Genomic DNA, 17,602 nt, shown 5'->3' on the forward strand with positions numbered 1-17,602 from the left:
ATATGTATGTCCACAGAACAGGGACACATGTTATCCGAGTTAGCTGCAAGGTTTTAAATTCTATCCATTCATTTGATATCTGGTGAGTTTTTGTGGACTTTGCACTCTGCAGGTTCCGAGATGAGTGCAAGGTAAGAGCCCCTAAGCCTTTCTACAAAATTTAATATTTTATTCAATAACTAATCTCATGTCTTAAAATCATGCCGCGCATGTTGTTATTTTTAACACTTCCACATTATGCACTGAAGAAAGAATAAAATAACCGCACCAACTGTGTGGTTTATTGCGTCTACTTACAGTCCTGGCTGAATCGAATGCCAATAACATCGACCATCCAAGATGGACGTCTTTCGATAGCCTACATAGTGTGTTGTGCTATGTAATACTCGAATTATTCGCGAGAGTGACATGCATATACATTAAAAACCACTCTAGGTTAACTGAATTATATTGCCAAATGACCCACAATGCAGTCTTTATTATGGCTGATTATTTTATTTATTTGTTTAAAGGCAAGAGATGCAGTCTGAGCTGTTTTTTTCCTCACGACGGTCCCCACTGGTTTGCCTAAACGGCTGCGTTGCCTCAAGTCAGCCCCTGGCGTCTGCCATTGGTTTGGGTGAGTGCTCAAGTTGGCAGACGGAAGCTCTTGGGAGCTAAAAGTAGCACGAGAGTGAAGGTGTAATGGCATTTTAAGTTATTATTTTCGCCTAACTGTAGCTTCTCATATCCTTATCCTGTACATTTGACGTGTCCTCAGAAAAAGTTCATAGTTCCTTCATCCTCAAACAATTACGCTCTGGTGCAACTGTCTGTTACAGATATTTTGAAGAGAGGTGGGAATGCAGCTGACGCAGCGGTTGCAGTGGCGGCTGCTCTTAATGTAACAGAACCATGTAGCACAGGTTTGGGTGGAGACGCCTTTTGCCTGTTTTATGATAGTCACACAGGACAGGTACGCGGACTCAACGGAAGGTTAGAGACCATCATAATGCTTAACTCTTTCTTAAGATAGTAGGGTCTCCATGAGTCTGTCCCTATGGAAAGCTTGTTTGTTTGACTGACACCAGGCTCACCTCTCTCCACCACAACCCCTCTATCCTACACTCGCTTTAAATGCTGGGAAGTCAACAGCAGCCCTATGGATGTTTTAGTCAATTGATCACTGTTGTATGCAACAAATAAATAAAATTATTAGGCCACATCTTTTCTGGCATCTGCACACTGAAGGTGTGAAACACACACAAAAAGTAGGAGACAGAGAATGTGATATACACACACACACACACATATATATAGAGTACATGTTATGTACACACACACACATGTGTAGGGCCTGTATATATATACACACATACTTACACACACACACATATATATGTGTGTCTGTGTGTGTGTATATATATATATATATATATATATATAAAACTTGTACTCTAAGGGGCCTCTCTGATTTTTCTTTCCACTGTATTTAGGCATACTAGTTTCAATAGTTTGTAATATTATTGTAATGGCCTGATACTGTACTCATGCTGGCTTACACGCATATCAACAAAGGTTCTGGAGCCAGCTAATGATTTTATTGTTCTGAATCACAAGCTGTCAAGAACTCCGTCACTCTTCAGCCTTTTCAACCCTTGATTTATCAAAACTCTCATGTTCAAGTGGTATGTCATGCTTTATAAGCCAATGACGTTTGATGATTAGATGTGTTTTTATCGTGATGTTTTGGCGTGTGTGAGCGAGTTAATTGCCTCCGCCCATCATTAGTATACAGTCGTCAGTCGTAATAAACTGTCAGTCAGATGCCAATCAGTCTTTTTAACGTCTGTTCACTTTTATCAAAGATTATTATATGGCTACTCGGAATGCTGCAGACGGTTCCATTGAATTGAATGGGCCATCCCAACGTTCGGAAGTCCGATATTTCTTGTTAATGACAGTTGAAAAGAATTAATAACTGCTGCCATTATCAGCGGGTTTTGTGATTCTGATTCACATCTTTCATATCATTCCGCAAGTAGTCAGTTCACTTATTTAACTGAAATTTATGTTTTGTCCGAGAAGACCCCCAAAAATGTTTTTGTGGACAATCAAAGATTAAATGGAGACATCAATCTCAGCTTCCCCCGAAATGTGTGATTCTCTCAAATTGCACCATTAATGGGAACATTCAATTTAATGTCAGTAAACCGAATGCTTAGCCTATTAATCTTCAACAAATTGACGAGTCTGCGGGTAGCCCAATACGTTACTATGCAATACTTACTGCAACTTGAAAGTGCTACTAGAGTGACTATTTTCCTCGGCGGAAGCCACGAAAAGCCAGTAAAATGATTTAAAAGAAATATTGTTTGAAGTTTCTTTTATTATTTTGGCAAGTAACCGTATGTAAAGTCCGCCGGTCATTATCGAAAATTAAATCCCGACAGGACGAACAGGACCTCGATGCGCTTGTTTCGTCCTGTCGGGATTTAGTTTTCGATAATGCTCGGCGGACTATACATTATCCCTTACATGATGACCAGCGAAATATACACACTTGTTGCAGGGTTATTTGCTAAAATGGTAAAAGAAACTTAACATAGTATTTCATTTTAATGGTTTTATTGCCGTTTCGTGGCTTCCGCTGAGAAAAATAGACCCTCTAGCCAATAGAAGTTTAACGTTGGTGTTGCGTAGCAATGTGTTAGGCTACCTGTAGACTCGTCAATTTGTTGCAGATTAATAGGCTTAGCATTCAATCATTTGTTATCCTAATTAGGGTCGCGGGGGATGCTGGAGCTTATCTCAGTGTTCATTGGGCAAAAGGCGAAGAAACACCCTGGGCAGGTAGCCAGGCAATCGCAGTCTAAGCATTCGGTTTACTGATATTAAATTGAATGTTCCCATTAATGCTGCAATTTGAGAGAATCAGTGGCACATCTCGGGGGAAGCTGAATTGATGTTTCCCTTGATGTTTTCATTTCTTGTCTTTGATTGTCCACAGAAACATTATTTAGGGTCTTGTCGGACATACCTAAAATTCACAGTAGGCCAAGGTTAGGATGTGGTTCCATTTCTCCCTGGCGGCAGATAGAAATGTTCACGAACTTCCGGTAGGATAAGTGAACGGACTACTTGTGGAAAGATGTGAATCAAAAGCACAAAACCTTTTGCCGGTGGCAGTGATCATCAATTTTGCTTTAGCGATTATTATCAAGAAATATTGGACCTCCGTACGTTGGGATTGCCCATTCAATTCAATGGAACTTTCTGCAGCATTCTGAGGAGTCGTATAATAATAATGTTTTGATAATAACCGGCGGACCATAGGCTACATTATCCCTTACTTAATATAACATATGAGGCCATATCGTACATACCTTTTCCCATTTTTTTTACTTTTACTTTTTCCATGTCCATTTTCATTCTTCTCACACAGTTGTTTAGCTCCAATACTAGCATTTGTCACTTTAAAAGGTAACATTGGTCATTAATAGTTTGTTTTTGTTTGTTTGTTTTTTGTATTGGTCTTTTTGGCTGTTGGATAGTTTGGCTGAATTAAAGTACTTATAGGCCTACTTGATTTTAGTGTGTGTGTGTGTGTGTGTGTGTGTGTGTTTAGCCATATTTACCATGGGTAAAATGTAGGAATCATAAAAGTGCCTTTTATTTCTCACTTAGAGGGGAGGTATTTTTAAATAATTACTTCAACTTCAACTCTCTCTTTCTCTCTCTCTCTCTCCCTCCCTCCCTCCATTGTTCTCTCCCTTTCTCTCAGTGGTAAGAGCCCAAAAGCTTTGACTTTGGATGTAGTGGAAGGTTTTGGCTTCAGTAAGACTAGCCCACCCCCTTACTTCCACGCACTCAATGTCACTGTACCTGGAGCAGCAGCTTGCTGGTGTGACACTGTCCAGCTGTTTGGGAGTAAAAAGGTACTGAAGTCACTTAGTCTGGACCCTGTGAGACCCCACAAATCTGTAACAGCAGCAAACAACACCTCTAGAAACTTTCCTGGTCCATGTGCTTTGGGGAGGTGTTTGGTCAGGAAATGTATTGTAGCCACAACCTCAGATGTGGTGTATTTGAACTGTTAAACCATGACGTATTTCTAAGATGTTTGTTTACTGAACCAAACTGATACTTTAAAAAGTGTAATGCGATCATGGAGCAGTAGGACATTGTGTTTTAATTCGCTGTCTATGCGTAATATACAGCTGGTGATGTGAAGTGTAACACAGGAAAGTCCCACCTAGGGCTCAGTGTTCACAATGGGGAAAGTGCCGTTGTCACAATGCCATTTTACATATATCCCTCAGTGCATTTGAAGAATGGCAATAGCTCCTTCGTTACCCCCACGTTAGTTCTGGACTTGGTGAGCTCATGTTTGTTTGGCCCCTTTCCCAGGGTCACCTCTGACGAGGAGGTGTGGTTTCCGTCTGTCATTCCTGGCCCTATTCTTTTTTTTTTTTTCTTTTTTCTTTTTTTAAAGCTCATTTTGATGTTTATCATTGTTCTGGCACTTTGCCTCTCTTAACTTTGTTTCTGAGCCCATGTCTGTTCCCTGTTTTCATTTGTCATGTGATGTCAAAAATAAGTAGAAAAGCAGAATATTGACCCCAGCCCCCCCAAGATATATAAGACAGCTTCCTGACAACATGGTGGAGTGCTCTAGCATGTTCTTCATTCATTGTGAAGTAGTTCGGTATGATGTTAAGGTTAATGGTTAATATTTCTGAATGTGATCCTTGCTCTTTGTTCCGTAAAATGTCTGATCTGATGACCTTTGTGCTTGGTTAATAGACTTTTCATTTGAATAATCTAATATTTTAATCATTTTAATAACTTAATATTTAGGGGTTTTATTATACTATATTATTATTAGGGCTAGGGGTATTATTATTAGTAGTATTATTATAATTATTATTACTGTTCTAGCTCTCTTTAGCTGAAGTGCTACAACCAGCCATAGAGCTAGCACAGGGGGGCTTTCCCGTGGCTGAGGTCACCGCCTTCCACTGGGCTGCCAGTGCAAAGGCTCTGAGAGAAGCTGGAAGAGACCTGTGCAAGAACTTCCTCCCCAGCAGTCAGCCGCCCAAACATGGGCAAATTATTACCAACCCCGCCCTGGCAACAACTCTTCAGGTAACCAGACCTCAGACATCAATATGAACAAACCTATGATTCTCTTTTACCTATTATAATATATTCATTCAGTGCTGGTTATTGATTGACTTGGACTGGAGTATTAAGTGAAGTGAATGAACTGATTTTCTTTTAACAGTAATTATCGTCAGTTATCTGACGTTATGTTTTTTTTAAATCTTTGGATTCATGTGTTTTAATTACTGAAATGATTGATTCCGGAATGCTCCTGAAAAGTACACAGTTATTGCCGTGGACCTGGTCACAGCCAAAGTTGGAATAATGAAGTCATGGGTGTGAACTTAACATTCCTTTAAGTTTCAGAAGCACACTAAATTACAGTGGCTTAGAGGAAAATCAATGAAAGCTGAAGTGTAAACCCATAAGCGTTCCTGCCTTTGTAGCAGTAAGAATAACCACTGCTGTGACACAAAGTATACTTTGTGTGTTTCCAAGGCAACAAGTCTGCGTGTGTAAATCATGTTTCGACCTTTGTGTTCAGTGCTACAATTGATGGCATGCTTCTGGGCGTGAACAGAACAGCTGAACCTAATATCACCTCATTAATCAATATCGTAGAGAACAGAGTGAGAGGGCTGTGGAGTTAACGTGTGTCTCGCCCATTTGATGTCATTTCCCTTTGGTATCTCGTCACAGTCAGAGTTTGTTATCAGCCAGACCACTATGACTGGCCACTTCACTCTGACTGACACTTATATTTATGACTCATTGCCCTCTTCCTCACAGTCACACAGTAACACATCAGGCTATTTATACTCCTGTGTATTTCCATATCAACTCCAGTTATACATAAGTGCTATAGTACCTTGTGTTTGTTATGTTTATCTGTCATGTTTAAATATGTAATAATGATAATAATAATAATAGTAATGATAATAATAATAACATATGTTCGACCAGGCTTAAGGTGTTGTACAGTAAAATAGAACACAATTAGAGAAAAAATCTAGAACCGTAATGATGTCACTAGAGAGAGCACACCAGTATCAGTCAACTGACTATAGTAATCACTATGGCCCTAAGCAGTATTAATCATTGTAGCAAGTATTCTGAGTCCTGTTTATGTAAATATTCAAGTTTCAAATTTATTTCAAGTTTCAAGTTTATTTAGAGCCCAATATCACTGTTTAAAGTCTCAAAGGGCTTTTAGATGCACACAGGAAACAAAACAGGACAGCACCCCCTGACTTAATCCTCATAGCGGGCAAGAAAAAACTTCCCAAAAACCCAGGTGTGACAGGGAAAAAATGGAAATAAATTAACCAAATATTGAAATTAAAGAAGAGCCCAGGAAAAGACAGCCGTCTTAGGCACATAGCCATGGGAACTTATATTTCTTGTAGAACTTTAACTTCCCACACGCAAACATACAGACATATTAGACCTGGAGCTGGTCCCTGGACGCCGGCGGACAGCTGTTCTGTTTTTCTAGGAGCTGGCCAGGAGTGGAAAAGCAGCATTTTATACCGGGAGGGTCGCAGAGGCAATCGTTGATGTTGTAAGAGAGAACGGTGGGGTGATGAGTTTGGAGGACCTGAAGAGTCATTCCAGCCTAGATATATCCCCCATTTACACTGATTACAATGTGAGTTGAGAGAATCCTCTGCTCTTAATGGCTTGACCTGTGTACACTTGTCATCATGCCAGCCTAGCCGTTATCTCAACACCACGTAACAAATTACATTCTGCCTGCTTTTATGAATTGTTGGTATTTCAAATACAGTAACCAAAGCAACCGTAACATCTGTTTGTAGCCATCGTTCTTAACCCGTTTATATTGATACTGTTTATTTTGTTAACATTTCAAATATGTTTTTAAGTATAATTAAGAATGATTGAAAGGTGATATATTTTCTGAATCCATCAGCTGAAAACACTGCAGGTGCTTTTAGACCAGTAGATAACGCTCTGTTTTGATGATGTTCCTCTGGTCGTATTGGCTCTTTCTCAGGGCGTTAGGCTCTGGGAAATTCCTCCTAACAGTCAGGGAATGGCCGCACTCATTGCTCTCAATATACTTGAAACCTTCGCCATCAAAGGTAATGTTAAAACAATATTTTTCATCTTGAAGGAGAGTGTGTAAACCACATTTTGTTCACAACTTGTTCTCTCTTTTTTCCTGTAAGGAAATTGTTTTTGAAATAGAGAGGAAGCGAGGGTGAGAGCTGAGGGTGAAAATAACTTTTGGATATATTTCATTTTGCCCACAGATATGGATCACAATAGCGCTGACTACCTGCATGTTTTAGCGGAGGCGCTGAAACTTAGCATGACGGACACGTCTTGGTTCTGTGCTGACCCAGATCAGGTGAAAGTACCTGTGGAGGGCCTGCTTTCCAAACACTACGCCAGCCAAAGAGCTCAACTCATTCGCATGGACAGGTAATGCTCCATTTTACCTTCACACCAGCTACGCTGATCGCCCTATAGTGTTGGACCAGACTCTAGTGTCAACAGGATTCAGAATCCCACCTTCTCTTTCCTCTTTCCTCTTTCTCTGTCTCCTCTTCCTCTTTCTCTGTCTGTCTGTCTGCCTCTGTATCTCTCTCTCTCTGTCTCTCTCTTTCTCTGTCTGTCGCCCTCTCTCCCTTTGTCTCTGTGTCTGTGTCTCTCTCTTTAATTTTACCTCTCTTTCAGTCTCTGTGAGTCTTTGTGTGTGTCTCTCTCTCTCCTCTCTCCCTTTTTGTCTCTGTGTCTCTCTCATCCTTCATTCCTCTCTCTGTCTCTCTCTCTCTCTCTCTCTCTCTCTCTCTCTCTCTCTCTCTCTCTCCTGTCACTCTTCTTCCGAGTACCTGTCAGTGCCTGGTACACAATGCTTACTTTAGATAGTAGTGTTTACTCATCCACGCCCGGCAGTAAACACACCCCCCCCCCCCACTCCCTGCTCCCTCCTCCCTCCCTGTCCCTCAGCCCTCCTGGTGTGTCTAGATGCAGGCACATACCTGTCTGTTTGTCAGTGACACACAGTTCAATGAACCTAGATCAAGAGTATGGAATTTTAAATGCAATATATTCATTAAAAAATATGTAGATAATCCATTAGATAATCCATTATTCTCGATGAGAAATTCTATTTCATTTAACAATACGATTTTTGTTTTCTCTTCACGTAAACAGTGTCTGTCTTAGGAATTATGTTCTTTTATAGAACCATTTGGTTTATGGGGTTCAGTCATTTGCCTTACACTGTTACAAATTTCCCAATCACACAAACAAACATTGCCAAATGAATTCAGACAGGGCCGGTTCACACAGAGAAGTTTTCATTTGTGTAATCCAAGCTGGAGACACATTCCTGCTTAACAATTTGGAAAACATTGCAGATTTTCACCTTGGCTTATCCTCACACACATGCTCTCTCTCTCTCTCTTTCTCCCTTTCTCTCCCCCTTCCTCTCTCCCCAGAGTGGGAAGTGTGTGTGAGAGCGGGGCACCCAGAGGAAGTGACACAGTGTATTTTTCGGTGGTGGATGGGGAGGGCAATGCCTGTTCCTTTGTCAACAGTAACTATATGGGGTTTGGCACTGGCCTGGTCCCCCAGAACTGTGGATTCTCCTTACAAGTCAGTGTTCTGTTTGATCATCGAGATAACACATACCACTGTGTACACTGCTCTGTTCTCTAATTATAATTATAATTATACTTATCCAAAGAGAACTTACATTTTGTTTGCTCTGTATCATCGAGATGGATTATATAATTTTTTTTCAAATTTAGAGAGAGAAAGAGAGCTGATAGATAGATAGACAGACAGATAGATAGATAGATAGATAGATAGATAGATAGATAGATAGATTGATTGATTGATTCAAGGTGATCTGAAGTAAGATCACACTCACTGAACAGTTTTTTCACAACATAATTTACCAAGCTTGAACTTTCATCTCAAAACATTGGCCTAGAAATATTGTAAAAACTGTCCTCTTCCTCGCCATATTTCAGAGACCACATAAAAACTTTTTTCCCAGAGAAGCTTGTTTCCTCTTCAAAGAGCTCTCTACCTCACAAATGAGTCTCAGTTAGCGCAAGTCCAATGAAGGGATTCCCTCAGCATTACTAACAGATCAAAGTGGAGGTTATACATTAACTTAACTGACTGGTATGTGTTGAATGAATCCTTTACCAAACCTTGAAAAAAATGTGATTCAGAGTAACTGCTTCAAAACAGATCAATACTTCAAATCTCTGAAAATGTCAGCACTATAAAAACAATAGAGAAACAGGTCAGCTTAATGAAATTGCACAGAAAGAGAACATGAATGGTAACTTATCAAACGTTTTTTCTGTTTGTTTATTTTTTTCCTGGTCTGTTTGATTTGTTTAATTTGGACCTTTGCCTGACAGAACAGAGGTGCGAACTTCTCTCTGGACCGTTGTCATGGTAACTGCATCGGCCCAGAGAAAAGACCCTATCATACCACAATCCCCGCCCTGCTGACGGACAGCTCCTCAGGGCGACTTCTCTGTTCCTATGGGGTGATGGGGGGATTCATGCAGCCACAGGGACATGTGCAGGTGAGCTGGCCCGCCCTCAACACGTCACAACGTGTGTCTCCATGGCAACCTGGAACGCGCTGGGAGTGGATTAATTGCTTTATTACACACACACACGTGATGTGGTGTCAGTAACTTATTACATGCTAAGCGTAGGAGTGAAAAAGAGAGAGAGATACACATGACTATGCGAAAGGTATCTTTCAGAGTTCAGTTCAACTGCCTAAAAGCTAAAAGAATTCTAACGCTGATTTGAGCACTGATATCTTTTGTCGATTTTTCAAAATTCAGTTCTGAGGGAATGCGTGCGCGGTCGCCCCCTCACAAGCCCGATTGGCTGAACGTCAGCGTACTCCTTCTGTGTCACTTCATAATCATTGTTCTTAATAACTCTGTATTCATACATTTACTGCTGAAAAACAACACAGTTTACGAAGTTACAGATTAAAGTGTGCTTTAATATTTCCATGTGACATTTATAAAATAGCATTAGAAAAAGTAGATTTGAATGTGTTTTGAATGCAGCTGTTTTCAACACCTCATGGAGCTGCGTTTTAGTTTGATATAGTTTGGTGAGTGAATGTATGTGAGTTGTGTATTGTTATGTGATGAGTGAATGTATGTGAGTTGTGTATCGTTATGTGGTGAGTGAGTGTATGTGAGTTGTATATTGTTATGTGGTGAGTGAGTGTATGTGAGTTGGTAAAAGCTTTTCAGATAAAACAGAACTATATTTTCAGGTGTTGCTCAACATGCTGGAGTTTAAGATGAATCCTCAGGAGGCCTTAGATGCTCCACGCTTGTTTGTGCAGTTCAACGAGGCCGGTAAGTCCCCGTCTCACTCTCCCACAAAATAAATAAGCAAATAAACAAGTCTGTAAATAAATAAATAAACAAATAAATAAATACTAGAAACAATGTGCAAGTATTTCTCTCCTGTGGCATAACTGATCCAGGGTAGAAATGTGGAATCCTTACTTCATGTGTGAGACTTTACTCAGATCAGCTGAGTTTTCCACTCCTGACAACCTTAATCTGCTCAGGAAAAGTTTTGGAAAAGAAGGAATATGAAAGAGAGAAAAGATGAATGAGAGAAAAGTATAGTTCAGAAAAATATAAAAGCATGTAAAATAAATTTTAAATACATTTTAAAATATTAAGTAAAAAAAAAACCTAAAAAGTGTTTAACAAAAAATACTAGAAACTAGAAATTGTTTTTTGTACTTGATTTATGGACCCAGTTATGGGTTGAGTTTTTTTTTCTTATTGAGTTAATGATTAAAACATTTTATTACATATTTTCCATACTGAAATATTGTATGTTATCATGTTTCAACTCAGTGCATTGTGTTAACCTAGGCGTGTGATCTGAATGCACGGATGTGTCAGAGGGTTAATTTCAAGACCTCCTGCATACAGTGTAGTTCATTAATTCTTACTGTTCCAGGGGAGAAAGGAATTTAGACCTCTGTTTTGCTCCCTGTATACATTCTGTTAAATACAATATCAGTCTAAATGAATGAGTGTTATGTCAGTAATGGGTTTATTCTCTGACACAGAGAAGAAATGGCAGCTGAACTTAGAGGCAGGTGTGGAGCAGGGTGTGGCTGAAGAGCTGAGGAGGCGTGGCCATGCGGTAAACTGGCCTGTGGTTGGACACCAACGGGCACAGTTCGGACGGGGGCAGGTCATCAGCGTGGGCGCGTGGTGGGAAACCGAAAACCCGGAGACAGCACGCAGGGTTCTCTGGGCCGGTTCCGACCCGAGAGCGGACGGCTGTGCCGTGGGGTATTAGGAGTGTGAGGCGTCAGTATGTTGCAGTGTGTTCATTTACAGACATCCAAAGGGCTGACTGACTTTTTTCACTTCTTCTCTTTAGCTTTAAAGTGAATATCTTTACATTCACTCAACCATAGACCTGATAGATTTATTTTTTTTATTTACATTTCTTTAATTTAGCCTTTAATTTCTTTATTTCAGCTGTACAATAATGCAGTAAACTTTTGGAGGGGTTGATATGTCTTTAAACCTAAAGAGAATCTTTGAGGGTTAACCCAGGAGATTATTTTATAGATTTTTGGGGGAGAAAAGAATGAAAAACTTGACAGTGGACTGGAGCGACAACAGGGGCTGTTTTTAAGGCTGGTTTAATCAAGCTCTGTGTGGCACTCACATGATGCAGCTTAAAACTGCGGCTTTTTCGGGCTTCACAGAAACTCAACCGCCGATTGCCTGTGTCAGACGCACACTCCTCAGCTCTGGCCAGTCACATTCAACACAACCACATGATCGTAGCACTGGAGACAGAGATGAGAGATGTTTTGTTGTTATAAAGAATACTTTGTGACAGATCCAATGCACCAAATGTACTTTCAAATGTAATTTCATATTGTTTTAAAACTTTACATAAAATCTTTTGGATAAATTAAGATTATATTTATGCACTTCAATTCATGTCCCAGTTGATATTTTTATGTGTGTGTGTGTGTGTGGACCTTGAAAATGCTTTGGCTTTGCTTTGATGATGTTTCATATATCTCCACACTTCAGCTTCAAATAAATGAAAACGTATTTTCTTTTTCTATTCCACTTTTGTGTCGACTTGTCCCTCTCCGGGTCAAAACTCTCAGTAAACGAGCTGATTATTTTGTGCTTTGATTTCTAAGCTATTTTTAAAGATGACATTCACATTCTGGCGATTCAGTGAAAGTTCTGAAATGCCTATTCAGAGAAATGAATAGTGTGGTTCTTTGGGGAATGAATGAATGGTACAATTATAATGGATCTGACCGTTACCATCTGTAAAAATGAAGCGCCGTGTAACCTCAACGCATTAGGGTTAAGTAGTAGTTACTTTCATTCTCTGTGACCCGTGGACACCGTCTCCTTATTTACTTGTGACAAAAGAAAAACATTTTTTTTTTTCATCGTCGTTTCTCGCCCCCCTCCGAATTGCAGCATCATCGGTTTATGGCATAGTTTCAGTGTATCTCAGCTCATTGGAATTTTTGCTATGCATTCTCAAGTTTGGAAAGGAACCGCGGGGGTGGGGTCGTGGAAGGGTTTGGGCGTGACCTTTTCCCCCTGTGACTCAGCCTCTCTTTCTTTCTTTCTTTTTTTTTTTTTTGTTTTTTGTTTTCGTATGTTGATTCTTGGGGGGAGACCACGCAGGGGTGTAAAATGAACCGCTGGAAAAATCATTTCGTGTCCAAACACTCATCAGCTTTAACGAGCTCTCACGCTGCTCACAACCAGCCAGCCTTCATTAATCTGATTAATGTCTTCCCATGTAGTGCTTTCCAAACATGAGGCTGAAACAGATACATTGAGGCAGAAAGATTACGGGATGGGTGTGAGGCAACCACAGAAGGGTTTTCCGCGTGCGTGTGTGTGTGTGTGTGTGTTATCTTGTTTTATTTTTAGATGGAAAGGGTCACACAGTACTGGTCTTTAGCTGAGGAGAAGTGTAGCAGACTGTAGCCCATTAAATAGAACTAAGCAGCTGTGTGCACTTATCGTTTGTTAAGATATTTTTAAAAAATGAAGAAGAAGAAGTATTTTCACAGTATACAAATGTGTTTTGCGGCATGAGCAACAGAAACTGCTGTTGTATGACAGTTTATTGTGGGGTTTTTATTCTTTATTGCTTAATGCCAGTAACATACAGTAGAAAGGCCATGTAGCTTGGTGTGTTGTACTTTGGTTTTTGTGATCGCATTATGGATTTTCCCTAATACACAAGCGAGGTTTTGTTCCTTAAATCTGCCTTCCATACACTGCTCAGCGAAACTAATAATGGCCTTGTAAAAACAGGGAGGTTACATAATACACTCAGCAACTGCAGTGTTTCCTGCTTCTGAGCTGCCTCGTAATTCTTTTCTCTTAATTCTTCAGATCACAAATGTTAATCCCAAACCACGAGCAATTCGGAAAGCTCAAATGTGTACACACGGTTCAGCTATGTTCTCACCTGTCTGTCATGCATGCGCAGACACACACACTTGCAAAAACCTTGTTCTTAGACCTTATGTGTCTATTTGGGCGCACGTGGAAAACTTTGTATGGATAAAAAGCGTGTTTTTGTAAGATGTGTCTAGGAACCTGAGCGGTGCCACACCTGAGTGCAGTCTTCTTCATCCCCTTTATCTGTGTCTAAATATCTGATGCCACCTTCTGTCACAACAGAGGATTGTCAGTGCAGGTAGGTCTACAGGCAAATCAGGTTATGACACTACTACTGTTAACTAACACACATCACTGTTGTCAGAAGAGTTGTCACACTCCTGTTAGATGTCTGTAACTGTATGTTAGCATTACTGTGGAAACATCAAGGTCTTGTGTTAACTAGATTTATTGTTTCATTTAACATGAGATCAACACACACAGGAATTACTCTGTCTCGATTGTCTTATGAGTAAACATTTTGCTCATTTATTTGTGGACATTCTGTTACTCTCCTGAATAAGCCAGTTCTAGAAAAGTTTGTCAAATATGTTTTATGGCAGTTCCTGTAGATTAAATGAAAAATGTGTATCAAAGGAAGTGTTTGGTGGGAAATCACTCTCTCTCTCTCTCTTTCTCTCTCTCTCTCTTTCTCTGTCTCTCTCTCTCTCTCTCTCTCTCTTTCTCTTTCTCTCTCTCTCTTTCTCTCTCTCTTTCTCTGTCTTTCTCTCTCTTTCTCTTTCTCTCTCTCTCTCTCTCTTTCTCTCTCTCTCTCTCTCTCTCTCTCTCTCTCACTCTCTTTCTCACTCTCTCTCTCTCTCTCTCTCTCTCTCTCTCTCTGTCTCCCTCTGTACAGTCAGATCCTGTCCTTGGGGGATTCCTGACATCTTTTCTGCTCTGTACAAAGTTCCCTTCCTGCTGGGATAAGTCACACTGTCCCTCTTTCTCTCTCTTTCCAGCCTCTCTTTCCTGTGACCAGTGCTGCACGTTCACACACTCACTCATGATGCCTAAAACGCAAGCTGTTGCGTCATATGCCTTAGCCAGACCCGTTAGAAGGGTGGGTTGGCGGTTGAAGGGGACGGAGGGGACGTGAGGGGGGGGGGGGGTAGGGGGGAGGAGGAGGAGGAGGCTCCCTTAAAAGCTACATACACTCTTCTTTCCCCCTCCAGTTTCCTTCCTGGACTTTAACAGCTGTGGGAGTCTCATTTGTTCGGGAGTAGCCCTCTCCTCAGTTCTGAGCTCATCGGGATGTGCACCATGGGGTTTGCCCGGCCTCTGGGCTTCGCACTGATCCCACTGGCCATCTGCTGTATCGTGGCCAACATTCTGCTCTTCTTCCCTAACGGAGACAATGCCCAGTACGCCAAGGATGAGCGGCTGACCAAATACGTGTGGTTTTTCATGGGCATCGGAGGAGGGGGGATCTCGGTGAGTATCGGGTCTGCTCTTAATTAGACATTTAAATGCCAGTGTGACCAAACACGTGAGAGAATGTCGTAGGAATTTGTCGAATCAGGTTCGTGAGTTTGATACTTTACTTTCTTTGTGAAAGAAACAAAGGAGGCGTTTTTTTGTTTTTGAGTTTTGTGATTAAAAGGCCACTTGGCCATGGTTGAGAAGGAAATGCCTGTCCTCCTGTTTGAATGTATAAATAGAACTCACTGAGAAAGCTCTTGTTCATTTTATACTCCGTCATTCAGCAATGAGTATCCATATAGTATCATCCAACTGACCTCTACTAAACGGGAATAATAAATGTGTGGAGATCCATTCTACTCATGTACATTTTTTTGTTGGGATACACATGGTGTTGATATAAGAAATAAGAATCTAAACACAAAAAAAGAGCTTTTATCCAGCCCAGTGTAAAATATCCAGCCCAGTGTAAAAGTAGTAAGAGCCATGGATTCTGATAGAACACTGATAAACTGCTGTGAGGGATACTGAGGAGTGCTGAGGAGTACTGAGGAGGAGTGCTGAGAGCCTGGTTTGAGCTGTGTGTGTAAGAGCTGGTCCTGTGTGCAGATGCTCCTGCCCATCGTGGTTTTTGTGAACCTGGGGAAATGCGCTGCCCGCTGTGGAACAGACAGCTGTGTGGTAAGTCTCTCTCTCTCTCTCTCTCTCTCTCTCTCTCTCTCCCTCTGTTTTCACTTCTTCATCTAAGCCTTGTCTTTTCACTAAGGGAGGGGTCCATGCTATCTGTTAGAATGCCTGTAACACGCCCTATCTACCCACCACTACATTTTGGGAAGGAAGTGCATGTGCGTGTGTGTGTGTGCGCGTGTGTGAGGGGGGGGCGGGTTGTGGAGCAGCTGGGGGCACATTGTTTTGTTGGACTGCTGGTCTGTTTCAGAATGCCAACGGCATAACTGCATGAGATCAGATCAGATTTAAAGAAGGATCAGGGTCTCAAATCTACAAGCTGTAAGAAGCCTTTAAACCTCATAGAGCCAATCTGTACCTCCTCTAAACAATAGTTTTCTTCACCAAATACCACTTTTTTGTACGTGTGTGTGTTTGTTCTCAGATGTGCGGCTCCGTCATGGCAGCGCTTGTTGGTCTTGCTGGCTCTACCTACTGCTTCCTCATCTCAGCAGTAGCTCTGATGGAAGGACCCTACTGTTTCACCGACCTGGGATGGTCATCGCCTTTTGAGAAGAGTGGAGGAAGGTATGTCCCTCCGATTTTGTGCCTTTCTGTTGCTTGTGTGAAACACACACACACACACACACACACACATTTAAAATGCCTGATGAAACCTCAGCAGTAAATACTTATTTCTGACTCTGTTTGCATCTGATGCAGATACCTGTTCAATCGAAGCTCGTGGTCGCAGTGTATTCAGCCGGCTCAGATTGTGGAGTGGAATGTCACTTTGCTCTCCACATTAATAGGCCTCAGCACGCTGGAATTCCTTATCTGCTTAGTGCAAATGGTGAATGGGCTGGTGAACGCAGTCTGTAGACCCTGCTGCTACAAACAGGAGTACAGTCTGAATGCTTGAGTTACTCCCTACTCCCCCAAACACAGCCAGAACAACCCTATGGGAAGTCCACTGTAAGAGTCCACTCAGAAGAATAGACACAACCCTTACTCTGTAAATCTACCGAGAAATCTTTTATTTTCTGATCAAAGGTGTAGTCTTCCAAGTGTAAAAAGGAGCCTCTGTTTTGCCCCCCCCCCCCCCCCCCCCCCCCCATTTTTACTATATTAGCCATGAAAATAAAAATGCCTTTATTTTTTCTCACTTAGAGGGGATGTATTTTTAAATGTTTACTTTAATTTACTGTATAATGGACACTTTAGATTAGGACATTTCTACAGTTCTCTCTCTCTCTCTCTCTCTCTCTCTCTTCTTCTTCTTCTTCTTCTCCTTCTTCTTCTTCTTCTTCTTCTTTTTGAGCCAGAATGTTTTTGATGTGTTTTTGTAGAAGGAACTGCATACAGGATTTTGCATTTTGTAATGTCTACAATGCAATTTAACTCAGGCCTCAGTCTGGTTTTTCATGCATTTTTTTGTGTTGTAAAACTGTTGTTTTCATATTAAGAAACTTGTATTGTAACTTATTTTTTAAATTCTTATGCATCCTAGAAAAAATATTAAGACTAAATTCCATTTTGTAACTTTCGGAAATTTGTAATATTTTTTATAATATTTACCCTTGCTGTAAATGAATAAATATTTTGCATTTTAGACAACTTTTCAAATGCATATCTCTCCATTACTTCATTGAATATTGGATGGAACACAGTGGTACATAATGAAAAGGATTTTAGCACTTTGCAGAAAATAACCACCACGAAATACAGATTAAATGGCTTAGTTTTAAGACCTAAGTAGGATTATTTATGCACTTAGACTCAAGGTTATGTTCCAGTGAGGAAATGCTATTGCTTTTTCAAAAAAATGCCAGTGAACAGATGTTTTTGTAATAACTTTCCACTTTATTTCTACGATCTTGGGAGACACAAAGAAACTACCACTACACAATTCTGCTCTCACTGTAGTACAAACT

The 17,602-nt window shown here is 40.7% G+C and overlaps 2 protein-coding genes across 3 annotated transcripts; both read left to right on the forward strand.

Annotated features, from left to right (window-relative positions):
- The first annotated feature begins 121 nt into the window (after window positions 1-121).
- Window positions 122-12,194, forward strand: LOC115827570 (glutathione hydrolase-like YwrD proenzyme). 2 transcript variants are annotated; one of them, XM_030791453.1, is made up of 12 exons: window positions 122-131; window positions 513-619; window positions 822-975; window positions 3,764-3,917; window positions 4,921-5,127; window positions 6,581-6,733; window positions 7,100-7,187; window positions 7,359-7,530; window positions 8,553-8,709; window positions 9,492-9,662; window positions 10,382-10,466; window positions 11,201-12,194. In XM_030791453.1, the coding sequence occupies exons 2-12, from the start codon at window positions 520-522 to the stop codon at window positions 11,434-11,436; spliced, it is 1,677 nt and encodes a 558-aa protein (XP_030647313.1). In that variant the 5' UTR covers window positions 122-131; window positions 513-519; the 3' UTR covers window positions 11,437-12,194. The 2 variants fall into 2 exon arrangements, with proteins under 2 accessions (XP_030647313.1, XP_030647314.1); XM_030791454.1 differs by lacking the exons at window positions 122-131; window positions 513-619 and having other exon boundaries at window positions 844-955.
- A 2,576-nt stretch (window positions 12,195-14,770) lies between these two features.
- tm4sf18 (transmembrane 4 L six family member 18) lies at window positions 14,771-16,759 on the forward strand. The gene is made up of 4 exons (XM_030791536.1): window positions 14,771-15,014; window positions 15,612-15,683; window positions 16,114-16,256; window positions 16,392-16,759. Exons 1-4 carry the CDS (start codon window positions 14,835-14,837, stop codon window positions 16,588-16,590), a joined length of 594 nt encoding a protein of 197 aa, XP_030647396.1. The 5' UTR covers window positions 14,771-14,834; the 3' UTR covers window positions 16,591-16,759.
- The last annotated feature ends 843 nt before the right edge of the window (window positions 16,760-17,602 follow it).

Source organism: Chanos chanos, chromosome 14, assembly GCF_902362185.1.
Source record: "Chanos chanos chromosome 14, fChaCha1.1, whole genome shotgun sequence".
In the NCBI taxonomy this organism is placed as follows: domain Eukaryota; kingdom Metazoa; phylum Chordata; class Actinopteri; order Gonorynchiformes; family Chanidae; genus Chanos; species Chanos chanos.